Source organism: Littorina saxatilis, linkage group LG2 (assembly GCF_037325665.1).
Source record: "Littorina saxatilis isolate snail1 linkage group LG2, US_GU_Lsax_2.0, whole genome shotgun sequence".
In the NCBI taxonomy this organism is placed as follows: Eukaryota; Metazoa; Mollusca; class Gastropoda; order Littorinimorpha; family Littorinidae; genus Littorina; species Littorina saxatilis.
In genome coordinates this window covers 77,018,818-77,044,414 of record NC_090246.1, presented here as the reverse complement: position 1 = coordinate 77,044,414, position 25,597 = coordinate 77,018,818, and the positions used below count along the sequence as shown (strand labels likewise).

Below are 25,597 nucleotides of genomic sequence, written 5' to 3'. Positions count from 1 at the left end.
ATTATTTGAGGTCATGCTGCAAAGGAAAAAAAAAACATGACCCTGATTTAACCGGTTTCCTATACTCCTTTACATACCTTGTTTTTGTTTTGATTGTTTTCTTTGCTTTTTGCAGGGGGGGGGGGGGGGTGTTTAACGTTGAACTTTGAAATCTTAAAATTATTAAGACAAGGTGTGTGTGGGTTTTTTCTCTCAGTAAAATAAGCTTTATTTTGGGTGCCTGTACCGTACATCATTTCTTACTTGCTATTAAATGCAAGAGAGAGACTTTCGAAGATTTGATGTTTGTGTTTTGCATTATTTAAATTGCCGTTGTGTTTCAAGAGTGTGTTCTGTTCTTATTTGTTTTTTTGCACCACTGTTTGTCATTATGTTGCCTGCTTTTCGTGTTCCGTGTAACGCTGTCCATGGAAAACATGTAAAGCATTGTATTTCTCTCGACTATTGATCAAGTAAACTAAGCACTTCACATCATATCAGGTATCAGTTACCTAATGTACAGAATAAATGGTTCAACCCCCCTACTACACGAATAACACGTTGCCAGCAAAATATCAAAAGCACTCGGACTAGCGTTACAGTGTCCCATACAAAACTTGGCAATATACACCATAAACCGGATACAAACAAATCAATTGCACGCTAACAACTTTGTTATACTGTCTCATAATGGTATACAAATTAATAAACTCAAAAGCGTTTGTAACAGTTATGATAATGTGATATTCGTGCCCTGTGTAACGATAGTCTGTTTTTATGTTTTACCAAATTAACCAAAACTGGCGTTGTCTACTGCTTTTCCTTTTATAGTTTTACACTCCTCTGTAGTGAAGGTCACTGCTCACACAAGGGCGGGGATGTAGCTCAGTCCTGTTGGCCGCTGTCAGCGCGAGTTCGTCCCCACGTTCGGCGAGAGATTTATTATTGCTCACAGTCAACTTTGTGTGCAGACTCTCCTCGGTGTCCGAACACCCCCGTGTGTACACGCAAGCACAAGACCAAGTGCGCACGAAAAAGATCCTGTAATCCATGTCAGAGTTCGGTGGGTTATAGAAACACGAAAATACCCAGCATGCTTCCTCCGAACGCGGCGTATGGCTGCCTAAATGGCGGGGTAAAAACGGTCATACACGTAAAAGCCGTGGGAGTTTCAGCCCATGAACGAACAAACGGCTCACACAATTTCAGCTTTCTTGTTTAGTTTATAAATTTCAGCCTCAATTCCTCGTCTCTGTAACCAGTATTAAATAGTGACTGTTTTGCTAACTGTTCAGCTGTCACCTGCCAAGTAGAACCGATGTATTCTTTATGATGTGATAAAATTAAAGTATTCATTCCACTTTGTGATGGATGAACTCGCAACTGCCAAGTATTACCAGTCTTATGATGGGATAAAAATTAAGTATTCATTCCATTTTGTGATAGGTTAACTCTCAACTGCCAAGTAATACCAGTCTAATGATGTGATAAAAATATTCATTCCATTGTGTGATGGGTTAACTCTCACCTGCCAAGTATTACCAGTGTGTCTTGTGATGTGATAAACATAAAGTATGCATTCCATTGTGTGATGATTTTCCTTATTTAAAGTGGATTTTCTGCATGACACTTGTTTGATTAAAATTAATTGTATTTGTGGCAGACAACTTGAGTTATGTTTTGTGTTTTTGTAAAAACAACTTGTTTTTTTTTAATATGACTGGAAATGAGACTAGCAGCCATGAATCCATAACTACATTTTGCTGTCCATCATAGACATCTCACTCGCACATGTTCATTGCCTCACCATACAGGAATCAAAATCCATACAAACAATTTGTATTATCCAATATTCAAACTTGTCATACACATTTATTCATACACAAGAATTATGTGTCATACACATTCAAGCAATCAAGATCCAATAAATGTATATAATTGATGTTCTTAAAAAGACTACACACACACCTAAATATATAGGTGATCTTTGAAATGGGACATTTACATGCAAAATTCAGAATGCAAACAGAGCTTTGGCTTGCAAATGTAATAGTCATTAACCAGCACATAATATGAATAATTTTTGAAATTGTTGTGATACTGATTCAATTTTTCACATAAAATCAGAATTTCATTTATTTTAGTTTCCTGATACAAATGATTCGTCTAGCTTACCTTGAATAAACATACCAATACGTCAAAAAGTAGGACATCTGAGCTCAAAGATTAATAGTTTGGTTTGAAAAATCTCTAAATACACATAATTACAAAAACAAAACAAAATTCCGTGATAGAACATGTACTGATCTTGCAACTAAAGTAACAAGAAGGGCAAAGCCCATACGACTCGCATGCTTTACACATTTTTCCTACCAAAATACATGTGACCTTGACCCAAGGTCAAGGTCATCCAAGGTCATGCAACACAGCTGTTAATTCAAGACATAGGAGGTACAATGGTGCTTATTGGCTCTTTCTACCATGAGATATGGTCACTTTTAGTGGTTCACTACCTTATTTTGGTCACATTTCATAAGGGTCAAAGTGACCTTGACCTTGATCATATGTGACCAAATGTGTCTCATGATGAAAGCATAACATGTGCCCCACATAATTTTTAAGTTTGAAACAGTTATCTTCCATAGTTCAGGGTCAAGGTCACTTCAAAATATGTATACAATCCAACTTTGAAGAGCTCCTGTGACCTTGACCTTGAAGCAAGGTAAACCAAACTGGTATCAAAAGATGGGGCTTACTTTGCCCTATATATCATATATAGGTGAGGTATTCAATCTCAAAAACTTCAGAGAAAATGGGAAAAATGTGAAAAATAGCTGTTTTTTAGGCAACATTTATGGCCCCTTTGACCTTGAAGCAAGGTCAAGATGCTATGTATGTTTTTTGGGGCCTTGTCATCATACACCATCTTGCCAAATTTGGTACTGATAGACTGAATAGTGTCCAAGAAATATCCAACGTTAAAGTTTTCCGGACGGACGGACGGACGACTCGGGTGAGTACATAGACTCACTTTTGCTACGCATGTGAGTCAAAAAGGGGACTCGGGTGTGCTGTTAAAATTGTTGGCACATTTTAGTATCTAAAACTCACCTTTGATTTTAGGGGGTGCCTATTCTTTCTTTATTTTGTGTTTAACATTGTTTTCAACCACGAAGGTTATATCGCGACGGGGGGAGATGGGATAGAGCCACTTGTCAATTGTTTCTTGTTCACAAAAGCACTTAATCAAAAATTTGCTCCAGGGGCTTGCAACGTAGTACAATATATTACCTTACTGGGAGAATGCAAGTTTCCAGTACAAAGGACATAACACTTACATACTGCTTGAGTAAAATCTTTACAAAAATTGACTATATTCTATACAAGAAACACTTAACAAGGGTAAAAGGAGAAACAGAATCAGTTAGTCGCCTCTTACGACATGCTGGGGAGCATCGGGTAAATTCTTCCCCCAAACCCGCGGGGGGTACCTATGCGACTGACCACAATGTTTACTTTCATCAGGCACAAAGTTCTTCAGCAGAAGAATGATTAATATTCTAGCAACAAACATGCAATAAATTCATACATGATTATTGATGTTCAAAAAATGCTCTACACTACTTCACCAAACTAAATGGAGAACTGAAAATGTTTAAAACACTTTCTTTCTTTGGTGTTTTCAACCACGAAGGTTATATCGCCACGTGGAAGGGGGGGGGAATGGGATAGAGCCACTTGTTAATTGTTTCTTGTTCACAAAAGCACTAATCAAAAAATTGCTCCAGGGGAAAACACTAACCATAAACAATAAACACCACTATGAGGTTTGATAGGTAACTTAAAGGGACCTTGACCTTCATTGAACGTTGCAAAAAGCTTATGTTCTGATGAATATGGGTGAATGAGGCACCATTGAATATAAAAAGAAAAATAACTGATTTGACTCTAGTTAAACTATGGCGCTCATGGCATCATACCAAAGTTTGAACGAGTATCCCTTTCACTGTTCTGTACAGCTGTGAAAACACAGTGAGACATAATAATAATGAACATAAATTAATCACCCCTTCTCGCCAGAGCTCACGGCAATACACAATAGCAAAACAAATCAGAGCATTCACACACCGACACACACAAAGTCGTTAAAGGTTTATTGGCTGCGGCAATAATAGCCGCAAGAATAATCCTTTAGTTCGTTCAAAGTACCCAAGCATGTCCTGTATACAAAAGTAAGGCGATTGAGATTTTATTTTGGTTTTTTTACACAAGCCAGAGAACACCAGTGCTTGTGAGAGCAAAACGTTTGCCCGTAGGGAAGTGAACCTTCCTTATCTTTCGCACCAGAGAGCTGTTCAAAAGGGGTATTGTGCAAGTTGGCTATTAAACCATTGTAATTCGGAAAATGTCTTTAACCTTCGCCGGCACTCGTGGGTCCGTGCGGACCCAGAAGGGTGTTTGATTGCAAATATCTTTTAAACGAGTTGGAATTTTTTAATGAGCTTTTAGAAATGCCTCAGACACCTAACAAGCTATCATCTCCTAAAAGCTCATTAAATTTCAGTGATAATTAATTAATTAATTAATGGTCAAATTTAGACTACACACGGAAGCATTTGTGGGGACGTGCGGACCCATACTTCTCAAAGAAGGAAAAGCGTGTATACCCTTCCGAGGCACTCGTGGGTCCGTGCGGACCCAGAAGGGTGTTTGATTGCAAATGAGACAGTGACAAAAGGTCAGGTGTCATGTCTACTGTCCCGAATGACACACGATTGCTGACATTTCACCATTGCCAAAAGAATAAACAAATAAGAAATAGGTAGAAAATGAATGTGAAAACTGACTTTGATTGTTGATCAGTATTTTCTATACCACTAACAAATAATCTACTTACACATAGCTGTTTGGCAAATGTATGTTGCATGGGACACACTGACATGAAAGTGGAAGATGTTTTTCCCTCTAGAGAAACTACATATCAAGTTACACTTTTTGTGCTCTTCCATTCCAGTTGGCAATCAATTGTTAACGCATGTTATTAGAAAAAATAGAACGAAAACAGATTAGATAGAATGAAAAATGTACTGGTGATGTCATTTGGGACATACTGACATGAAAACGTCACCTTTTGTCATTGTCTCAAATATCTCTTAAACGAGTTGGAATTTTTTAATGAGCTTTTAGAAATGCCTCAGACACCTACAAAGCTTTCATCTCCTAAAAGCTCATTAAATTTCAGTGATAATTAATTAATTAATTAATTAATTAATGGTCAAATTTAGACTACACACGGAAGCATTCGTGGGGACGTGCGGACCCATACTTCTCAAAGAAGGAAAAGCGTGTATACCCTTCCGAGGCACTCGTGGGTCCATGCGGACCCATACTTCTCAAAGAAGGACAATTGTGCAAACCCTTCCGTGGCACTCGTGGGGCCATGCAGACCCATAATATTTTACCAAATACCGTGTGCAGTCTAAATTTGACCATTAATTAATTAATTAATTATCACTGAAATTTAATGAGCTTTTAGGAGATGATAGCTTTTTAGGTGTCTGAGGCATTTCTAAAAGCTCATTAAAAAATTCCAACTCGTTTAAGAGATATTTGCATCAAACACCCTTCTGTGTCCGCACGGACCCACGAGTGCCACGGAAGGATATGCATATTTTTCTTTCTTTGAGAAGCATGGGTCTGCACGGCCCCACGAGTGCCACGGAAGGATATGCACATTTTTCCTTCTTTGAGAAGCATGGGTCTGCACGGCCCCACGAATGCGTCCGTGTGTAGTCGATAACGAGTGCCGGCGAAGGTTAATGGCTGAATAACAATGAGTTCCTTTATACGTTGGATTGGGCAAGCCATATATATATATATATATATATATATATATATATATATATAAATATATCTAGCATCAATAAACCTAAAAATACACTAAGGTCTTTTTCAAAAACAATAGTCTGTTTTAAAAACTTTCAGCAATTTTCAACTTTATAAATCTATACTATAGATACATCAAAAGAAATTTGGTCAGACATGGGATTCAGAAAAAGTGATAATTAAGGAAAAAAAAAGTAGGGTCCAGGGGCAACGCCCCTGGTCGGGGTCTGGGGGCAAAGCCCCCAGAAGCTGAAGGTTTTTAGTATTTTAGACACACAAAAATGGCCCTGAAATGCATATTTCAGCTTAATCATAGCCCCCCCCTCCCTTTCCATGTTTCTCAAATTAATTTTACGCTAAGACTCAAAATAAGGAGGAGAAAGAGAGAGAGAGAGAGAGAGAGAGAGAGAGAGGCGGGGATGGGGGGGGGGGTGGTGGCGTGTGACGGTGTGGTTTCAATGTTCTTACCTCGTCGGTGCCAAACGACCCCAGTGACTGATTACACGACTGGGTTTTCAGGATAGTCAGGTGCTTGTTGCTTTTCAAGTGGCTTTTGAGGGCAGTCTTTCCATTGGAACCGTAGTTGATAACATTAACATCGTTGCACAAAGTGCACTAAGTTTTTCCCGGCAAGTTGATTTTAGCAAAAGCATCGCCAACTTTCAGTTTCACGTCTTGTGTCTTCTGGCCTTTCTCGTATTTCCAGCTCAATGATACAACTTCATCGAGCCAGTCGAATCTCCAGAGATTTTTCTTGTACTTCTGCTGGTCAATTTCCCGGGATAGAACGGTTTCGTCTCGCTTTAGCTTCCTCATCATTTTGGCAAGTGGCTCGAAGCGATGTAAAAATGGCGCCGAATCATTCTCATACGGTATGCTTTAGCTTATACTGAATCCCCGATAGCTACGTTGAAACGGTGACTGTAGGAGACAAAGACACAGAGCGCGTTCCCATACGGATCGACCAGCAACAGTCTGACCGTTTTAGGAACCAACCGTTCAAGAATAGTATGGAATGGAGCGTCGCGATCAGCGGACCGGCCGAAAAACTTGGGTCTTTACCTACATATACCCCAACATTTTCTCAGCGGATTTGCACGAATCTCAAGAATGATCCCTGGAGCCTAAAAATTTACGGAATTCCGTAATTTTACGGAAGAATCCCATGTCTGTTTGGTGCAATTAAACAGGTAACCTAATGGCAAATCATTGTGTAAAACTTTCTTTACAACTTTCTTTCACAAAGTGTACATATTTTTTTTTTTTTTTTAGCAATATTGTTTTCGTGGTGCAGTACCTGTGTTTAAAAATAATAAAATACACAGCGGACATAATTTCGCTTTATTTGAATGACTTTCCACTTTACAAAGATTGGTTTAGAATTAGAGCGCAGATTTAAACCAATTTGAAAAAAAACAGTTGCTTATACCTTCTACCATGCTTGGTACTTTGAACAAACTTTATGATTGTTTTTGAGGCTTTCATTGTTGCAGCCCAATGCTGCTCAGTGCAAATTAACTTTTTTGAAGGCGAAGTGTCTGCACCCAGACACATCCTTACTCTGAGGTCTCAAAGCAAACCCGCAAATTGAGGCACACCTCCCAACGCCATGCAAGATATTGCAGATTTATTGCACGATTACGTGGCTAGAGCGGATAGGGCAAGTAGCCTAATAAGTTTACAATTTAAAACGAATGCTTCTTTCATTGACAAAAGCAGTAATCATGTGTCAAAACACTGGATCGGCTTTGGAATGCGCTTGTAAATAAAAGTAGACAATGAATTTTTCTTGTGATTCCACTGACCAATCTGCTTGTAGTCTGGACAATCAAGCGTACAAAATATGGCAAAATCGTATGGGTTCACAGGTCTGCTATACACTTCAGGTTTGGGGTGTCCACAAGCTAACTTTTTTTTTACTCGAGCATGTTGGCAACGAACTGGAGAACAACATCTGACCATGTTGATCGGTGGGTGGCCCACTCCGAGGGTCAATGCGCTCCGTTAGTTGCACGAGCTGTTCCTCAGAGAGGGGGCAAGCCGTGGCAGGCACATCCTAACGACTGTCTGGCAAAGGATGGTCCTCGATTATCGATTGAAGGCTTCTCCCTTTCCAGAAGTCCTGTACTGCTGTGGATGTGCTGGCTCGTCTCTCCAGCATCCCCCTGAAGAAGAGCTGCAGGGGAGTTCTGTTGCGCTCTGTCCTCAGGGGTTGGTGGTTCTTCTGTTCCACAATCCACTGTAGGGACCGGTTCAGCCTGGGCAGAAAAACATAGTGGAGGGCCCACAAGTGAATGGGATTGTCCATGTTCAGTATCCCCAGACCACCTTCTGCCTGTGGTGTTCCCATTGCAGTAAACAGGTCATGGTAAGGGTTCACCACATCTTTCCAGACGTCGAGCCAGAGACGCTCGATCCTTTGGTTATGGTCACTGCGGCCTTGCATCGCACTGCCTCTCCCTTCTCCCCTGTGTTCATTCATGAGGGCGACGACATCCAGATTCTCGCCACCATGGTCCATGCGGACTCTTGACGGGAGTCCAAAGCGTTGGGTTCCACCCAAAAACAGATCCCGAACGGTCTCTGACCTGTTGTTTCGGTGGCATGGAGGAAGGTAGTGGCCCGGCTAAAGCCATCGATTGCCCCATGAATCACCATTTTCCACCTGCAATATAACAAACAGAGATCCGTTTCCATATGTGATTTCACCACACAAATTCTGATTAAAGAGTTATTGGGAAATAAGTACAGGTAACATGCTCAGTAAATATTAAAAAGTAATGGTCAAAGTGCTTTTTCATGACCGAGAATCAAGACCATTATTTTTAATATATATCATTGAGAAAAGGTGTGTAACCCATTTAATCCACCTTTCTTCAATTTTGCAAAGAAATAAATCAAGAAAAGCAATTGCTTTATATGACTTTTCTTCGTCATGTCCATAAGCCTTAAGGGTCTTGTAGGTCTTAAAAGGAGGATTCCACTAACTGCTGGGACTCTAAAATTTGATAAAAATAAGCAAAATTTTGGTAATGTCTGCTGGTTAATAACACATACAATTCAGTGAAATTTAATAAAAAATAACTGAGAAAACCGCAATGTAAAGCTTTTACAAACTTGACCCCACTGTGACCCCAAAATGTGACAGGGATCAACCAAACTAGGGTCACGTAGGTAGATGATCAAATCCTTCAAGTGTTCAAAGTTTCAAAGCTCAAGCTTCAAAAACACCTGAGATAACATCAATGTTAAGATATTTTGATTCGAACATGACCCCCTGTGACCCCAAAACTTGACGAAGGTCAATCTTCTTCTTCTTCAGCGTTCGACGATGGCTGTGTCTAGATTCTTTCAGGCCTGGGAATGAGTAAAAGTGGTTTGGGCGTACTGACGGGAAAATGTTGCGTTTTAAGCATTTTTAAGGGCACACGGAGGCTCTTTTCTTACACAATTAGAAAAGGACTTCGTCGTAAATACGACGAAAGGCGTATCATTCCCAGGCCTGTTCTTTGGCCCGTGATGTTGACGAAGTGGGCTGTGACGAAGGTCAATCAACCTTATGTCGTCTTCTTCTTCTTATGCGTTCGTGGGCTGAAACTCCCACGTGCACTCGTGGTTTGCACGAGTGGAATTTTACGTGTATGACCGTTTTTACCCCACCATTTAGGCAGCCATACGCCGCTTTCGGAGGAAGCATGCTGGGTATTTTCTTGTTTCTATAACCCACCGAACTCTGACATGGATTACAGGATCTTTTTCGTGCGCACTTGGTCTTGTGCTTGTGTGTACACACGGGGGTGTTCGGACACCGAGGAGAGTCTGCACACAAAGTTGACTCCGAGAAATAAATCTCCCGCCGAACGTGGGGACGAACTCACGCTGACAGCAGGCAACTGGATACAAATCTAGCGCGCTACCGACTGAGCTACATCCCCGCCCACAATCTTATGTCAAGTTGGTACATTATCAAAACCTAGAAGTGTGCGTACTATTAACCCTTACACCGGTGCAATTCTGTAACACATGTTACATAGCCACTGGTGAATTAACAGAGAGAAACATAACAAAAAACAGTCATATAGGTTTTCGCATCAATGGGAGGTAATCGGAACCGACCAAACAGACTGAGCCAATAGCGCGACATATGTCGTGACAACCAGGTGACAGCATACGTAAAGTAGCGCGACATATGTCGCGACAACCAGCCTAAGGGTTAAAGCTCTAGCTAAAAACACATCTGAGATAACATCAACGTTAAGTTTTTATTAAACGAACATGACCCCGCTGTGACCCCAAAATTTGATGAGGGTCAACGAAACTGCGGTCACTTCGTGAAATCATCAAACCCTAAAAGTGTGCAAAGTTTCAGAGGTCTAGCTGTATAAACTTCTGAGATAACAGCTCAACGTTACATTTTTTGTCCTTGGACAGACAGACAGCCTGCCCACAGCACACATAATTATTTTGATCAAGTATTATTCACTCAGCCAGTCTACCTGCACAAGCATGTGATTAATCCATGGTTGAAGAGTTCTGTGAAAATTGCGCAATTCTGCAAACTCTTTATAGCAGTTAATTTAATTTCGAATAAAATAAAGTACATAGTTGTTCTGCTAAGACGATAAGGCAAATATTTTTGCGTTCTTTTCATGTTTAAGTATCTCGGGAAAAAAAGTTCTATTTATGAAGTGAAATATAATTGACCTACAGATTACTGTCTTTTTATTTGTACAAATGCAAAATGGGAACAACTCTATTTTCTACACAAAATATGAGAGTTACTTGCCTTGAGACCTTGTGTCTGGTACAACGTAGATTTTGATTTAGAAAACAACCAAACTTATGGATCTTATATTGGATTCTGTGTGTTGAAACCTGAAATGAATAGTGTAAATGCAGTTGAGTATGTATGAGCTCTTTCCTCTTTCGAATATTTGAGCATTCAGAACTTTTCAGTCACCAAGCAGTGACCACACAGTGTGGTTTCTCAACCTATGAGCTATCGAGGATTCAGACTGGTTGCTGGGTGGTTATTTGTTAGGACTAGGTAGCTTGGTATTCACCGAAAAGTATTCCCCCCTCTGCTTATTTCTCTGTTAACTTGAAGGGGTGTTTATTGTTAAAAAAAACACCAAGCAACCAAATTTAAATAACCACCCAGTAGAAATGGTAAGGTATAACCAGAATATGTTTTGTATTCCGTGGGGAAATCATCAATGGACCAGTCTTTCATTACATATCCAGAAAATGACAAAATAAAAAGAAAAGAAAAGAAAATACTTGCACACGACTCACCTTCGTTACCCACCTACCCCTTAGAAGACGCCCTTCCTTTTACGATCCCAAACAAGACATTTTCAAGACCCTGTTTCATAGCTGCCAACCCCTGTGAAGCCCAAAGAGTAGCATTTTGGAACTTTCACCAAATGTCAGAGTTGCAATTGGTGTTTATAAGCGTAGCACTCGCATAATCTTAAATTTGAATCGCAAGCCCGCATTTAAAATGCCATCAAAAACGTTTGTAAGATTCTGAGAGCTCTACGACATTACAACCGTCTAAACATAGTTCAATGTCACACGCTTTCCTTCTTTGCCACTACTAAAGCAAACGTATGCAAGATTGTAAGGCTTCTTTTTAAGCCTACTGTCTATATGATACTTACCGAGACAGTACTATTCTTGCACATTATCTATTATAGGCCGAAAAAATTGGACAAAACGCTGCGTGGGTACAATTATCTCCCATAACCATGCGCCACCGTGGATCCCAAGCACTGTCTGAGTGCTTCCCCCTTACAGGATGTAGGTGGCGCGTCCTCTTTCTTTATGAGCTGCAGACCCTCAAAAAGCCCATAACATATCAAGAGGGGAGGCGGGAGGGAAACTCTAATAGTACTGTCTCGGTAAGTATCATATAGACAGTAGGCTTAAAAAGAAGCCTTACAGTCAATATAACACTTACCTCGACAGTACTATTCTTGCACAGAATACCAGAGTGGTGTGAGGGTGATATGTAGAGTATTAAACTCCTTAATCAAAATCACTTAAATCCAAGGATTAAGATACCCAGGCAATTTTCGAACAGTACTACTGTAAAAGAAAATATACCCAAGAAAAATACCTTAGACTGACGTGACCATGCTGGCAACCACTGCTTTGGCAATGCCATACGACTGGTCAAGCCTGAGACTGGAAAAGTCTCGCATATAGTGGTTAATAAACGTGGCTGGAGTCTTCCAGAACGCGACCGCCATTATGCTTTGGAGCGAGGCACCCCGCACGTGCGCCAACGAGGAGCCGATAGCCCGAATCTCGTGTGCCCTGATGTCAGGGACCACATCCACTTGAGCATGAACATAAGCCTGTTTGATAAGCAAGGTCAGCCAACGAGCTAAAGTTTGTCTAGAAATATCCGATTGGTACTTCGGATTAAGCGAGACAAACAGTGACCGCTTAGAAGACCGAAAGCTACGTGTTCTATCCAGGTACACTCTAAGGGCACGTACTGGGCAGAGGAAGCGATCAGGGTCATCATGTTCAAGAGTGGGAGCCAAGGCTTGAATGACTACTGGTTTGGACAACTCCGAGGCATTCTGATTCTTGGCTCGAAAGTCTGGTAGGAAAGCCAACGTCACCTGATGTGTGGTGAACTCAATGTCAAATTCCAGGCCACTCAAAGCTTGAATACCACTGAGTCTACGGCAAGTGGCTAAAGCGATGAGGAACACAGTCTTAAAAGTCAGGAACTTGATACTAATGCCTGCCAGGGGTTCAAACTCCTTGCTACGCAGGAGTTTGAGAACCAGGAAGACATCCCACTTGGGAAATGAAACCCGAGGTTTAGACACCGCTGCATTGCTAATACCCGAAAGGACATTAGCAATGAGGGAGGAACTGATCAAGTGTTCAGGTCTGCGACCAGTAGCAGCCGCAATCGTGGAAGTGATGGCAGATTTGTATCCAAGAAGAGTCTTAGAAGAAAGACTCTTCTTTTGATACACTTCCACCAGGAAGTTGGCCAAGTCCTGTGTTGAGGGATAAAGCGGCTTTATCCCCTTGGACAAGGCGAAGGAGGCCCAAGCTCTCCAGCGTAAGTCATAGAGCTGATTAGTTGATCGCCTCTTAGCGTTCAAGGAAAACTCTACTGAACTCTTGTGCAATCCTAGTGCAAGCAGTTTGGAGCGCACAAGAGCCATGCGGTCAAGCACAGACTCTCTGGACGTGGATGAGGGAGGCCTGATCGAGGCTGGAGCAGACTTCCCCCGTCCAGATTCAGAGGTAGAGGGTCTACGTGGGTGAGACCGCGAAGATCTGGAAACCACGGAGCTGTTGGCCAGTAAGGCGCGACCAAAATCAGTCTTGGCCGTTCCTGCAGATACTTTGCCAGTACCCTCGGAATCAGAGATGTCGGGGGATAGGCGTAAGCATCGAGGAGCCTCCACGAGAGAGTGAATGCGTCCACGTGGAACGCATTCGTGTCTCGAAAGGGGCTGACGTACCTGGGAAGCCGAGCGCTGAATCGAGTTGCGAACAGATCGATCAGAGGACGGTCCCACCTTGCCCACAGACGCCGTAGAACGTTGTGAGCGATGGTCCATTCTGTGGGGAGAACCTGATCGCCCCGACTGAGAATGTCGGCCAGGGCGTTCAGTTTCCCCGGAACGAATTGGACTGACATCCGGACCTGATTGGTCTGGCACCAGAGCAGAATCTCCTCCGCTAACAGGGAGAGGGACCGAGAATTGGTGCCCCCCTGGTGGCGAAGGTAAGCTAGGCATGTGGTGTTGTCCCCGTGGACCAACACATCCTGATCCCGAATCAGGAGGCGAAACTCCAGCAGAGCCCGACGAACCGCCTCCAACTCTAGAAAGTTGATGTGTAGGAGGGACTCCTCCTGGGTCCAGACCCCCTGGGCCTCGTGCAGGTCCAGGTGGGCCCCCCAACCCCGCGTAGAAGCGTCGGTGTACAGGAAGAGAGACGGCCGTCTCGGTTGGATAGGCACCGCAGAGTTGAGCCAGATCGGGTCCAGCCATTGGACTACAGCCTCGTGAAACCAAGGCCCGATCTGGACCAACTCGGTGTAATCGAGAGGCCTGGAAGTCCGATCTGCTACTGCCCGTTGCAGGGGACGTTTGTGTAGCCTTGCAAGGGGCAGCAGCAGAGCGACAGACTCCATGGAACCCAACAGTTCCGCCAGCCGCCTGTGAGGAACAGCGCGGCAAGCCTGAATGGAGAGGATCTTTCGCCTCAGGGAGAGGATTCTGTCCGGGGAGGGAGACACAGTGTAAAGCACTGTGTCGAACGCCATCCCCAAGTAGCAAAACTGCTGGGCTGGCACGAGGTCTGACTTGTGCCACTGTATCTGGAACCCCAAAGCATGGGTCCGTTCCAGGACCTGCCGGGTGTGTTGGAGGCATTGATCGCGAGACTGGGCCAGGGTGAGCCAATCGTCCAAATATTGACGCAGACGCACACCCTGAGCTCTGACCAACGCCGCCAGCTCCTTGACCACCTTTGTAAAAATCAGCGGGGCCAAGGACAGGCCGAATGGGAGGGCCCGAAACTCGAACACTGTGCCCTCCCAAACAAACCGGAGCAGATGTCGGTACCCCGGGGCCACCAGGATGTGGAAGTAAGCATCCTGGAGGTCCACAGACGTGGCCCAATCGTTTGGCCGGATGGCCAACCGGACCGACGAAGGGGTTTCCATCTTGAACTTGCACCTGCGAAGGTACAAGTTCAAGGTGGAGAGGTCCAACACCGGCCTGAACCTGCCGTCCTTTTTGGGGACGGTGAACAGGCGGGAGTAGAACCCCGGAGAAGGCTGAGAAAGGGGGTAGACAGCCTTCTTCTCGACCAACGAGTTCACCTCGTCTTGAAGAGCCTGCCATCTGGCAGGGTCTCGAGGAGGGGGGAACGTCAAAGGTAGAGCGGACAATGGAGGTTGTGACGACAGCGGTAGAGAAAACCCCGACCCCACCACCCTCAAGATAAACTGGTTGGAGACCAGTCTGCCCCACATGTCGCGGGCCCGAAAAAGGGAACCGACGGACGAAAGAGGGGCAACTTGAGGGGGCGTCAACGTAGGGCCGGGACTCACTGAAAATTCTGCTGGCGGGCAGGCGCAGGCTTGCGACCACCCCCCTGGTGGTGCTGCTTACCCTTACCTGTCTGAGCACCCTTCTTCTTACGCTTGGGAGCACGAGAAGCCGGGGCCGCAGGGGGGAACGCGACAGGCGCCTGAGAGGAGGAAGAAGGAGGCAGTGAAACTGGCTTCTTCTTCTTCTTCTTCTGAGGCTGGGAGCTGGAGGTGACTGTAGCACTTCTCTTACTCCCCGCCGACGTCGCCGAAGCAGCGAGGCCAACCATCAGAGAATCAGTGTTCCTCTGGCGTGTGGACTCCACCACAGAACGGACAGTGCCCGGATGAAAAAGGGAAGAAGGCTGAGGAAACGTGTTCCTCAGACTCTTCCTCATATCCGGAGGCACTAAAGAAGTAGCCAGAAAATGATCACGGAACAGGGCCAACAAGTGGACCCGTGTTCCAATGGCCAATTCTGCCGCAGTCGTCACGCACGATCGCACGGCATGCAAAGCCCGATCCACTCGAACCGTGTCAAGGACCCGAGTGGAATCGGACTCTGCCCGATCGGGAGGGTCCAACAGTGTGGACAGCGTGCTCATCCATGTCAAGGCCTGTGATTGGGCCTCGACAATGGAAGAAACGGTGGCCTCAAGATTGTGGAACGAAGCAGAGCTCAGTTCCACCTTCTTGACCGAAGGCACCTCCCCAACGAACACATCACCGTCAGCCCCACCCTGAACACTCGAAGTCTGGAAAGGGAGAGTTCGAGAGTCAAAGGGAAAAGGGAGGGACGAAACAGATTGGACACGAGGAAACAGTGGAGGTGCGCCTCCCGAAGGAAAGCACGGCACTGAATCCGCGTCCTCCCGAGGAACATAGGTCGCGTTCGCACGTGAATCTGTACTCCTCAGGCGATGTGCTGCCGCTTCCACCGTGGCACTAAGACTAGGGTGGAACGCGAATTGCTGGCGGCCGGATCGTTCATAAAACGAGCCGCCGGCAGACGCGGCGTGTGCCTCCCGCGCCCGGGCCGAAGCGGACTCCAAGGACGAGAGGGCGTCGGAGGGAAGGACGTCCTGAAACTGTTCAAACGTCCTTCTAGCTGTGCGAGGGAGAGCCTCCTGCCTCTCGTCCTCAGACTCCACGTCCTGTGTGTCAACCGAAGGGTTGGGAACACTAGACGACAGACGCTTAAGAGAGGCATCCGTGGCGTCAAGACGCCGCGTGATGTCTGTCATGTACTGTTGGAAAGTACGAAGCATAGCTTCGGAAGTTCCATCAGAAACCGGCAAGGGTAGAGGATCAGTGTTAACCTCAGGGCGACCCTGATCCTCCTCCCCATCGTCCTCTGACTCACTCTCCTCTTCACTTCCCGACAACTCCTCAACAGCAGGAGTGTAGGAAGCTTGAGGGGGAGGAGCCGAAAGTGATGAAGTAGACTGTGACGAAACGCCCACTGAAGCAAGAGGCCGCGAAGACCCCTGCCCCAAAGACGAAACGTCTCCAGCAGCCGAAGGGAGAGAACAACAAAAACCCTGCGACTGTTGGGTCAGTCCAGCCAACGAACCCCCGCCATTTATAGACTGAACAGGGACCCATCGGGTCTGATCAGAAAAGAAATGGTCCGGTCCGGTCGGGGGTGCCGATCCGGTCCGGTCGGGTGGTCCGGTGTTCCGGTGGTCCGGTCCGGTCCGGTCGAGTGGTCCGGTGTTCCGGTGGTCCGGTCCGGTCCGGTGGTCCGGTCCGGTCCCGTACCATCCGGAGGTCCCGTTCGGCACAGAACCATCCGTACCCACAAAAGTGTTCGGGTGGTTCGGTCCGGACGTGGAAACACCGTACCATCCGGACCCGTAGGTCCGGTGGTCCGGTGTGTTCCGGTTCGGTGCCAGACCACCCGGACCAACAGAGGTGGTCGGGTGGTCCGGTCCCGACCGGACCACTGGTCCCGTACCGTACCATCCGGACCCGTAGGTCCGGTGGTCCGGTGTGTTCCGGTTCGGTGCCAGACCACCCGGACCAACAGAGGTGGTCGGGTGGTCCGGTCCCGACCGGACCACTGGTCCCGTACCGTACCATCCGGACCCGTAGGTCCGGGGGTCCGGCAAGGGCCAGAGGTACTGTCCCGCACCGGACCCTAAGGTCCGGTACGGTCCCGTACCATGGGTCCCGTCCGGACCAAACCCGGAGGTCAAGTCCAGTCGGGACCCGTGGGTCCGGTTCGATCCCGACCCGTAAGCCTGGACCGTTCCGGACCCTTGGTCCGGACCATCCGTCACCCGAACACCAGACGCTAAGGAATGGCGTGGGGTCAAGACGGTCCGGTCGGAGGTGTCGGTTTGAGCAACAGAAACAATGTTCCCGTCGCCCTGACCATTCGACAGAAGTACCACGTTCTGTCGAACACCTCCACGTCCAGTAACTAGTCGGCCGGAGCGTTTCATAGAGGGACAGCCACCAGTCACACGGACGTCAGAGGGAACCGTAGTAGCAGTGGTCGTAGGCACGATGCCTGAAACCCCTGCCCCCACAGGACCGCCCTGAACGGGGTCAATTCGCATCCCAACCCCAGCGGGGAGGGAATTCATAGACCCCGTCATCTCCTCCGATCTCCCCCCCCATGAGTCCGAGACTACTGTCGAAACAGCAGTAGACGACCCAGCGAGGGAGTTCAGAGGAGGACCCGTGTCCCTCCTGGCTTCCACAGCGGTGGAAACCGAGGAGGGCACAGGAGAGGCACCGGAAAAGAAAGAAGTCGAAACCTGAGTCTCTCCCGTAGCCCCTAGATCAGATTCACCAACCCCCAAAGAGGGTTGGGAATCGACCCGCCCCCGGATTCGAGCCAGGGAGGAGAAGGAAACCTTCCCCCCAGGCTTGAAACCGGGAGGAGCTGAAGCCTGAGACTGAGGGCCGGACAACGGCGTCGAAGGGGGGGAAGCGTGTTCCACGGAAGGAGAAGGAGAAAGACGCTTTTTCTTTCCCCTCGACCTTCCCCGAACCTTCGACGGCGCAGCCCCGCCCGAAGTCCCAGGTTCAAGCCCAGCCTGTTTGAGCAAGCTCGCATTGAGCTTGCTCAAACAGGCTTTCTCCGCCCTCCCTCGCCGCAAACGCAAAGCGTTTGGGGAGGGAGAGTCGGAGAGCCGAAAGGTCCCCCTGTCCGTGCGCAAAACATGACGCTGTGCGCCCGGAGAAGGGTTGCCCCCGGCAGACTCTGGTTCCGTAGAACCAGAGCCCAAAACAAGACGAGACATCCTACCTCGCCCTGTACGTACCCTTAAAAAATCGAGAATTAACAAAATTCAAAGAAAATTAGGTCAATACTCAAGTGAATGAGGCGAAACGAGAAGCAGACGACCGGTCACCACGAAGTAGGACGGTAGGCACGCCGAGTCCGCCACACAACAACGGAGGCACAAGTTGGAAGAAAAACAACGTAGCCTCAAGCCAGAAGTGGAATAACACACAAAAATCCAACAGGTGGTAATCCACACAGAAAAGAAGACTCTAGAATCCAAAATAATCCGGGAGCGCAGCAGAAACACAGCCTACTGTCACGCGCGAAAAAAGAAAGAGGGACGCGCCACCTACATCCTGTAAGGGGGAAGCACTCAGACAGTGCTTGGGATCCACGGTGGCGCATGGTTATGGGAGATAATTGTACCCACGCAGCGTTTTGTCCAATTTTTTCGGCCTATAATAGATAATGTGCAAGAATAGTACTGTCGAGGTAAGTGTTATATTGACTGTATGTTACACGCTTTAGGAGCATGGCAAGAACGGATTCAAACTCAAAATCGTCACTCCAAAAAAACATAAAATGCACACACGACTTTTATTTCTCCTGCTGTTATCGTTTCTTCTCTTTACAGATTCTTCAACGCTCAGAATACTGAAAACGGCACCCCAGACGACAGTACTGTTTCCATACGCGAATTTAACTTCCCTTGGAAAGTGGTTCGCTCAGGAGGCCTGTTTGTCTGACACTATAAGGACAGAGTTCTGAACATAGATGACAAAGATTCCGGAATGAACAAACATTTTGCGGATGCAGACACAGAAAGACGTCATGAAGAATGAGATGCTTCAAAAGATACAGACTGTGACGATGACTGTGACGTCATTCCCATATAACGAGACGTCATTCACAGTTGTTCGGCCACTTCCGTCAAAAAGTAGATTTAGACAATCAACGTAATCTCGTGTGGAAGAAAACGTCTGTCACACAACCAAGTCGGAATAGCAGGTATTATTACCTATACACGCAAAGTCTGTCGAATTCTTCGGCAAAAATCGTTGAAAATGATTTGCCCGCATCGGTGTGGAACTTGCACCATAATCTTCACCACCCTTACGTTTCCCCGTTTTTATCCTGTCTCCCTCCAGTTTCCACTTCTAACACCGTCACTGTGCACAGCTTACAACTTAACAAGTGCATTGCATATTCTAATCAAATTCACAATTGGCGCATAGAGTCACCGGAAATGCGAATGCTTGCAATAAAATTCACGATTTGCTAAGCAAGTCACGTGGACAATATCGAGTCATAACGGAGTGGTTCCCAGCCATCGGTACTCGACTAGTTATGCAATGTTCATTGTTGATTGTCAAGCAATAAGTGAACATTTTGCACGCTTGTCATTTTTTTTTTTTTAGCGTAGCAGCTCAGGGCTTAGAGTAGCAGCGTAGCAATTCCTGCAAAATCGGAGCATGCTGCGCCAAAATCGTAGCAATTGGCAGGTATGCTGTTCTCTAAGATATTCTGCTCATAACCTCTGTAAGTTTACCCCCATTATAAGACCTTATTATCTCAGGGTTATGTAGGTCTTAAAAGAAAGATTCCAGCGTCATAAAATAAGAGAATTCCTTATCACCCTTATGCCACCTGTATCAATCCACTCAAATTCCATGTTCAAACTGGCACAACCCCCAACATCCTCCCCACCACCGGACACACTCAACATTCACCAAATTTTTAAAAAGGATTTTTTTGTGCCCAGTGTATGTATTTGTAGCTGTACTCACGATATCAACTTGTGGTATCCGTCTAGATGCCAGAGAGCGTTTGGTCCTGATACTTGGTACAGACGACGTCTCGTGGGCCTCAACGCCAAAGCTCTGACAGCTACTCCACCAGGATCAACCCGCGGGATGGCTCCCCGTACTCTGTGCCTTTGTGGAGCGTGTAAGAATACAACTTATTACACTAACGTGACATACCACTCATGTCATAACAATACCATTCACTCTACATTGCATGTGTAAAGAGGTCTTGTCTGACAAGGACCTGATTTTTCACTGCCTCCAATACCGAAACAAGCGTCCTTCTTTGAACACTCGGAAGAATTTTAAGAACGTAAACACCACACCAGTGACATTTCCTTGCTTTGACATAAAAGATTACACGAGGCATTCGGAGAGATCCAGGTTCAATTTTTAAGCTTCTTCAATCTGGGCGCTTCGACAAAGGGACATTTACAGCAATGAACATGCAACAGTATGTACAGGGTCCCCACTGGTTTTTAGAAACAAAATTCCATGACTTTCCCATGAGCCTCAATAACATTTTCCATGACTAGATCCACAGGTCGCCATTTCCGAACACGCAAACTTTTTACATCTTGTCACTGCCAGTTTTGACACTGGCTTGCTTTGCACTGAATTTGAGTCAGTTTCTACGCAGTGTCTCTTTGACAAGCAAGTCAAGCATTTGCTACGCAGTCAGATTATCGGTAATGTTTGCTGGTCCTGTCATTTCACTAAACTGGACCAGCCACTGTTTGTATCCATCTGCACTTTCGTAAATTCCGTTTCATAACCGTCACTAACACTGTGACTTGACGAACTGTCATTTTTTTCACCGCGATACACAGTTCATTGCGAAGATCTTCCTTGGTAATTCGTTCCAATTCCGCATACTTTTTGTTGTCAAGAAACAACTCGAAAGAAAGCTGGCGTGCTAAAGGTTATTTTTTTTTCTTTCTTATTTATGTTAAATTCCATGACTTGAATTGAAATTCCATGACTTGAATTGAAATTCCATGACTTTCCAGGTCTGGAAAATTAAAAATCAAATTCCATGACTTTCCATGACCTGTACGAACCCTGTATGTAGGATAAACAGAATACTACATGGCTTCCTGTTTGATACCAGTTTTACACTAGTGTTTTGAAATATTGTTCGCAGTTTAATATTTAAAAGCACAACTTGAGTAAAACTGGTATTTCATAGGAAACCATATAGTATTCTCTATGTGGACAACAATGTCACAGGCTTACCCACTAAAGTTCTTTAGGAGCTTCTGACATATTTGCCTTAAAAACAACATGCAAAATAACTTGTGGAATCCAAAAGCACCATGTCGCATTAGTGGCCCAATTAGAGCTGCAGACTATTACGCTTTCGATGTAGCATGCTACTTGTAAAACAGAAAATGCTACTTCGTTATACAGACACTCTACAATGTTCATTTGTTCCTGCTGCTGTTTTCTTGTCTGAACACAGTTATTGCAACATTTGTGTCTTGACATATAAACATGTAGGTGCAGTGGATTATAAGATGATGCAATACTTAAAGATAAACACCATTTGCTACACTATAAATTCAAGATTGCTACACATGAAGCTTCATAGGGGCTGACAGCTCTGCATCATACACCAGCACATAAATCTTACTGACTGAGTTGATGTGTATTTACACATTGCACACCTCCCACATTGAAGTAAACAATTGAATATCTTCAGTTAATCGAAGTACACTTAAAGATGAAGTTCTCTCCATAGGAATACTGTGCATCACCCTTGCATGTAAGTGAACTCAAAGTACTATGTGAACAGAACAGAACCAATTCTGGTCTGTTTGCAACCGCATGAACGCAGGAAAGAGATCATTGTCAGATTGAATTACAATTAACATTGACACGCTTCCATTTGAAACTTTTCAGTTGTCATTGTGGATTGACGCCCCGGGCCCCAGATCCTGCGTTTAACTTTATCCTCGACGAACAAAACAACAGGCACCAATTGGGTTGCCGCCTCACCTGTGATTGTGTTGACCAGGTTGGCAACCGAGCCAGACAGGGTAGAATTGCTGGTACCGGTTGTCATCGATCCCGATGTTGAGGCGATGGCCTCACGATCACCCGAAACAGCTTCTTGCAGACGTTGGTTGTCTTTCTGGAGCGAGACAATGGCCACTTGGCAGGTCTCTTGCCGCTCCCCCAGCCTGCGTAGTTCTGCCAATACCGCGGCCAAAGCAGTGGCGCTTTCTTCCCCTCCTGCTGTGGCTGACTCAAACCCACCGGGTTGTCGCTGCGAGGCTGTCTGGTTGCTGGCCCTCGGCCGACCTGCAGCGGCTCGGGTCACTTCGGCTACCCGCCTTGACGCTGCCCTCCTGGGAGGCATATTCCTGTGCATAAAAAACAGGATATGTGAACACAGCCTTATTTGTCAGATTACTGAGAATTACACATAAGCCTTGAACTTGTCTGCTGCTCCTTGCAGGAGTTAACAACTCCTTCACTGTTCAGCCTGTAAAAGGTGTTTAATATCCCATACTTCTGAAGTTGTCACCAGATTTTGGGAGTCTGAAATACAAACCAAAGAAATTGATTAAAATCTGGCCCAAAGTACTTCAAACCAATTGTGTTTTCTGTGTCAAACTCAAATCCTGGCACCCAGTACCCCCACCAAACGAGTTTGGAATCTCTGAGGCTCAATACATTTATGACAAACAGAACACCAACAGGAAATTACATCATGGTTCTCTGAACTGTCACACACCAACATAATACCTGGCTAACAAATCCACATACTAACTAATGTTGGAATCTCTGAGGCCCTATAGCTTAATTTGACAAAAAGAACAACAGCGAACCATGTTTTCTGATTCTCTGAAAAATCAGCCCCACCATGAAATATTACCTAGCCCACGGTACATGTACTTTAACCAAAATAGTGTTTGTAATCTGTGAGGCACCAGCCAACACAAGTGACAACAGTACCTCCACATGAAATATTACCTAGCCCACAGTACCACAATCAAAATAAATTTGGAATCTCCTAGGCAAAATAACAGGTGATTGACAAAACAGTACTTCCACAGGAACCAATATTTCCTGATTCACTGAAATGACAAACACCCGAGGTAATTGACATACAGTACCTCCACAGGAACAAATATTCTGATTCTCTGAATTGACAAACGCTCACATGAAAAGGCATCGTAACACCAACATGTTCATCAGAATCTCACCTGAAAATTATTTCCAAGTACTCTGGAAAAACACTGATCCATACTATCCACCAACACAGAAACATACTGTTGAAACATGTCACGATATCTTGATTTGACAGAACACTCAACAATCGTGTTGATCGAAGAACCATTCCGGATCCACCTTGAACTGGTTTTTAGACAAGGGACATCATCCACAACGAGCCTGTCATAAACTCGAGTTACTTCCCATCTACCGATCTGGTTGACCCCATTTAGAGCCGTCGATTTATGCCACCCACCCGCATCAAACAAGAAAGAAAATGTAAACAATTTGAAGATTCCCTGTTCCTATACCCGTGCTTTGTAAGCTGATCAGTCAAAACGCACAATGCAACCTGACCCGGCTACAACATTATTTAATCACACAAAAACCGACTGTGTTTATCGCCTGACGAAGGGACTTGTACAACCTGGCCTGTCCTGACGTTGCTTGATCTTCTTGATCTTGATATGTTACGCCAACAGGTCCCAAGCTTGGGAATATACGTTTGCTAGATGCACACCATCACCCAGGAAATGACGCTGCAAATTCAGGTAACGTAAACTGTTTTCCAGCGGAAAACATAAAATCATGGTCCCAAAATACAACTCTAGGGGAGTCCACAGTGCCCTGCCGAAGCAACGCATTGACCTCCATAGCTGCGGCGTTGTATGATGGATCGAAACACACACACAGACAGACAGACAGACACACACACACACACACATACACCACGACCCTCGTCTCAATTCCCCCCTCTACGTTAAAATATTTAGTCAAAACTTGACTAAATATAAAAACGGTATTACTTAACTTTAAAATCAGAATCTGTGACTGTGAAACATTGGTCCATTTCTCAGTTGTTTTTCAACAGTTTAAAATTCCTTTTTGAAGCTTTACTATTAATATTCAGCACAGAAGAGTTACCTGAAGTACTGTCCCCTGTCCTTTCAGACGAGCTTGTATCATTAAGGACCCAGTAAGCTTGTTGGAAGCAGTAATTGGTTCCACCAACGCATCCAACTCTTGATCAGATATCCTGGAATACACCATGCGTTGTACAGTTTACAAGTAGCATTCCATTTTCCCTGAAAATTGCCAAACACTTTTATTACTTGCGTTGTATCGATAAACGAAGCACAAGTAAGAAACAATAATAAAAGCAAAGAAAATAGCAACACGATATGCAAACATCTAACAAAGCCGAGCAAGCAGAATGACAGGTTTAATGAAAAACAAAGAGGTACCGATTCGGAAACAAGATCGCGATTCTTTCCTTCGCTGCACGACGCAAATCTTCTGTGACCTTTGACCAAACGTAGCTTCCACATTCGATCACCGTGCTCAGCTTAATATTTACAACAGAAAGCCGAGGGGGTGGAATACCGAGATGAACCTACAGAAATGTGCATCCTCAAACCTGACATATTCATCCCAACATTTAAATTAATGAACTCCAAAACACAGAAAGTTGCTTTTAGTTTTACACGCCATCTTTGATTGCCACTGCCAGTGGTTATCAAACCGGGACCCGGTACCCGTGTTTCAAAGATCACGCATTGTTTCTTCCATTAAGTCACAAATGAACAAGCAAACAAAACGTTGCTTACCTTCTTAAAACTTCTTCTGGCTCATTACCAGACTGCAACAAATTGACGTCGCAATGGCGGGTCTGATCCAGTGGCGTCACCGGAAGTAGTATCTCCACGAGATTGTCGCTTTGCATGTCGTACATTTTCCGATTCAAGTTCTAATTTATTTCAGCCGCATTTATTAAATGCAGCTGCATTTAAAAATAAATACAGCTGTATTTAAAAATAATTACACCTGTATCTAAAAATAATTACAGGTGTATTTATTTTTAAATACAGCTGTATTTACTATTAAATACAGGTGTAATTATTTTTAAATACAGCTGTATTTATTTTTAAATGCAGCTGTATTTAAAAATAATTACACCTGTATTTAATAATAAATACAGCTGTATATATTTTTAAATACAGGTGTAATTATTTTTAAATACAGCTGTATTTATGATTAAATACAGCTGTATTTATCATTAAATACAGCTGTATTTATTTTAAATTACAGCTGTAATAGTTATGAGCCAAACGGCTTTCCATACTATTCATACATCCACAGGTCACATAGCTATGCAGACATGTATTACCAGTGGCCTGTCCGTAGCTAGAGTTCACATAATCACAGACACCAAGCTATAACACATTCAGGCTTGAAGATAAACCTTTCGCATTTTACGTACCTAAAATGTGCTGGTTCACACATGGATACCCCACGAAGACAGAGTACGGCTGTCTGTTTGACGGGGTTATCGGTCAACAACAACACCAACAACCAACAACCAACAACCAACCAACAACAACCAACCAACAA

General features: G+C 44.9%; 1 protein-coding gene across 3 annotated transcripts; it reads right to left on the bottom strand.

Moving 5' to 3' along the window:
- Positions 1-1,831: 1,831 nt before the first annotated feature.
- Positions 1,832-25,022, bottom strand: LOC138959758 (uncharacterized). Of its 3 annotated transcripts, none has more exons than XM_070331368.1 (4): positions 24,814-25,022; positions 21,986-22,353; positions 19,970-20,116; positions 1,832-8,530 (listed from the first exon to the last, which is right to left on the bottom strand). In XM_070331368.1, the coding sequence occupies exons 1-3, from the start codon at positions 24,936-24,938 to the stop codon at positions 20,070-20,072; spliced, it is 540 nt and encodes a 179-aa protein (XP_070187469.1). In that variant the 5' UTR covers positions 24,939-25,022; the 3' UTR covers positions 1,832-8,530; positions 19,970-20,069. The 3 variants fall into 3 exon arrangements, with proteins under 3 accessions (XP_070187469.1, XP_070187467.1, XP_070187468.1); XM_070331366.1 differs by lacking the exon at positions 24,814-25,022 and adding an exon at positions 23,200-24,070; XM_070331367.1 differs by lacking the exons at positions 1,832-8,530; positions 24,814-25,022 and adding exons at positions 8,574-10,740; positions 23,200-24,070.
- Between the last annotated feature and the right edge of the window lie 575 nt (positions 25,023-25,597).

Excerpts from the sequence above, each read along its gene's own strand:
- LOC138959758 (XM_070331366.1), bottom strand. The coding sequence starts at position 23,333 with ATGGTTCTTCGATCAACACGATTGTTGAGTGTTCTGTCAAATCAAGAT. Across the intron at positions 22,354-23,199 it reads TACTTGGAAATAATTTTCAG|GAATATGCCTCCCAGGAGGG; the intron begins GTGAGATTCTGA and ends TTTTATGCACAG. Across the intron at positions 20,117-21,985 it reads CCTGGTCAACACAATCACAG|GCACAGAGTACGGGGAGCCA; the intron begins GTGAGGCGGCAA and ends CGCTCCACAAAG.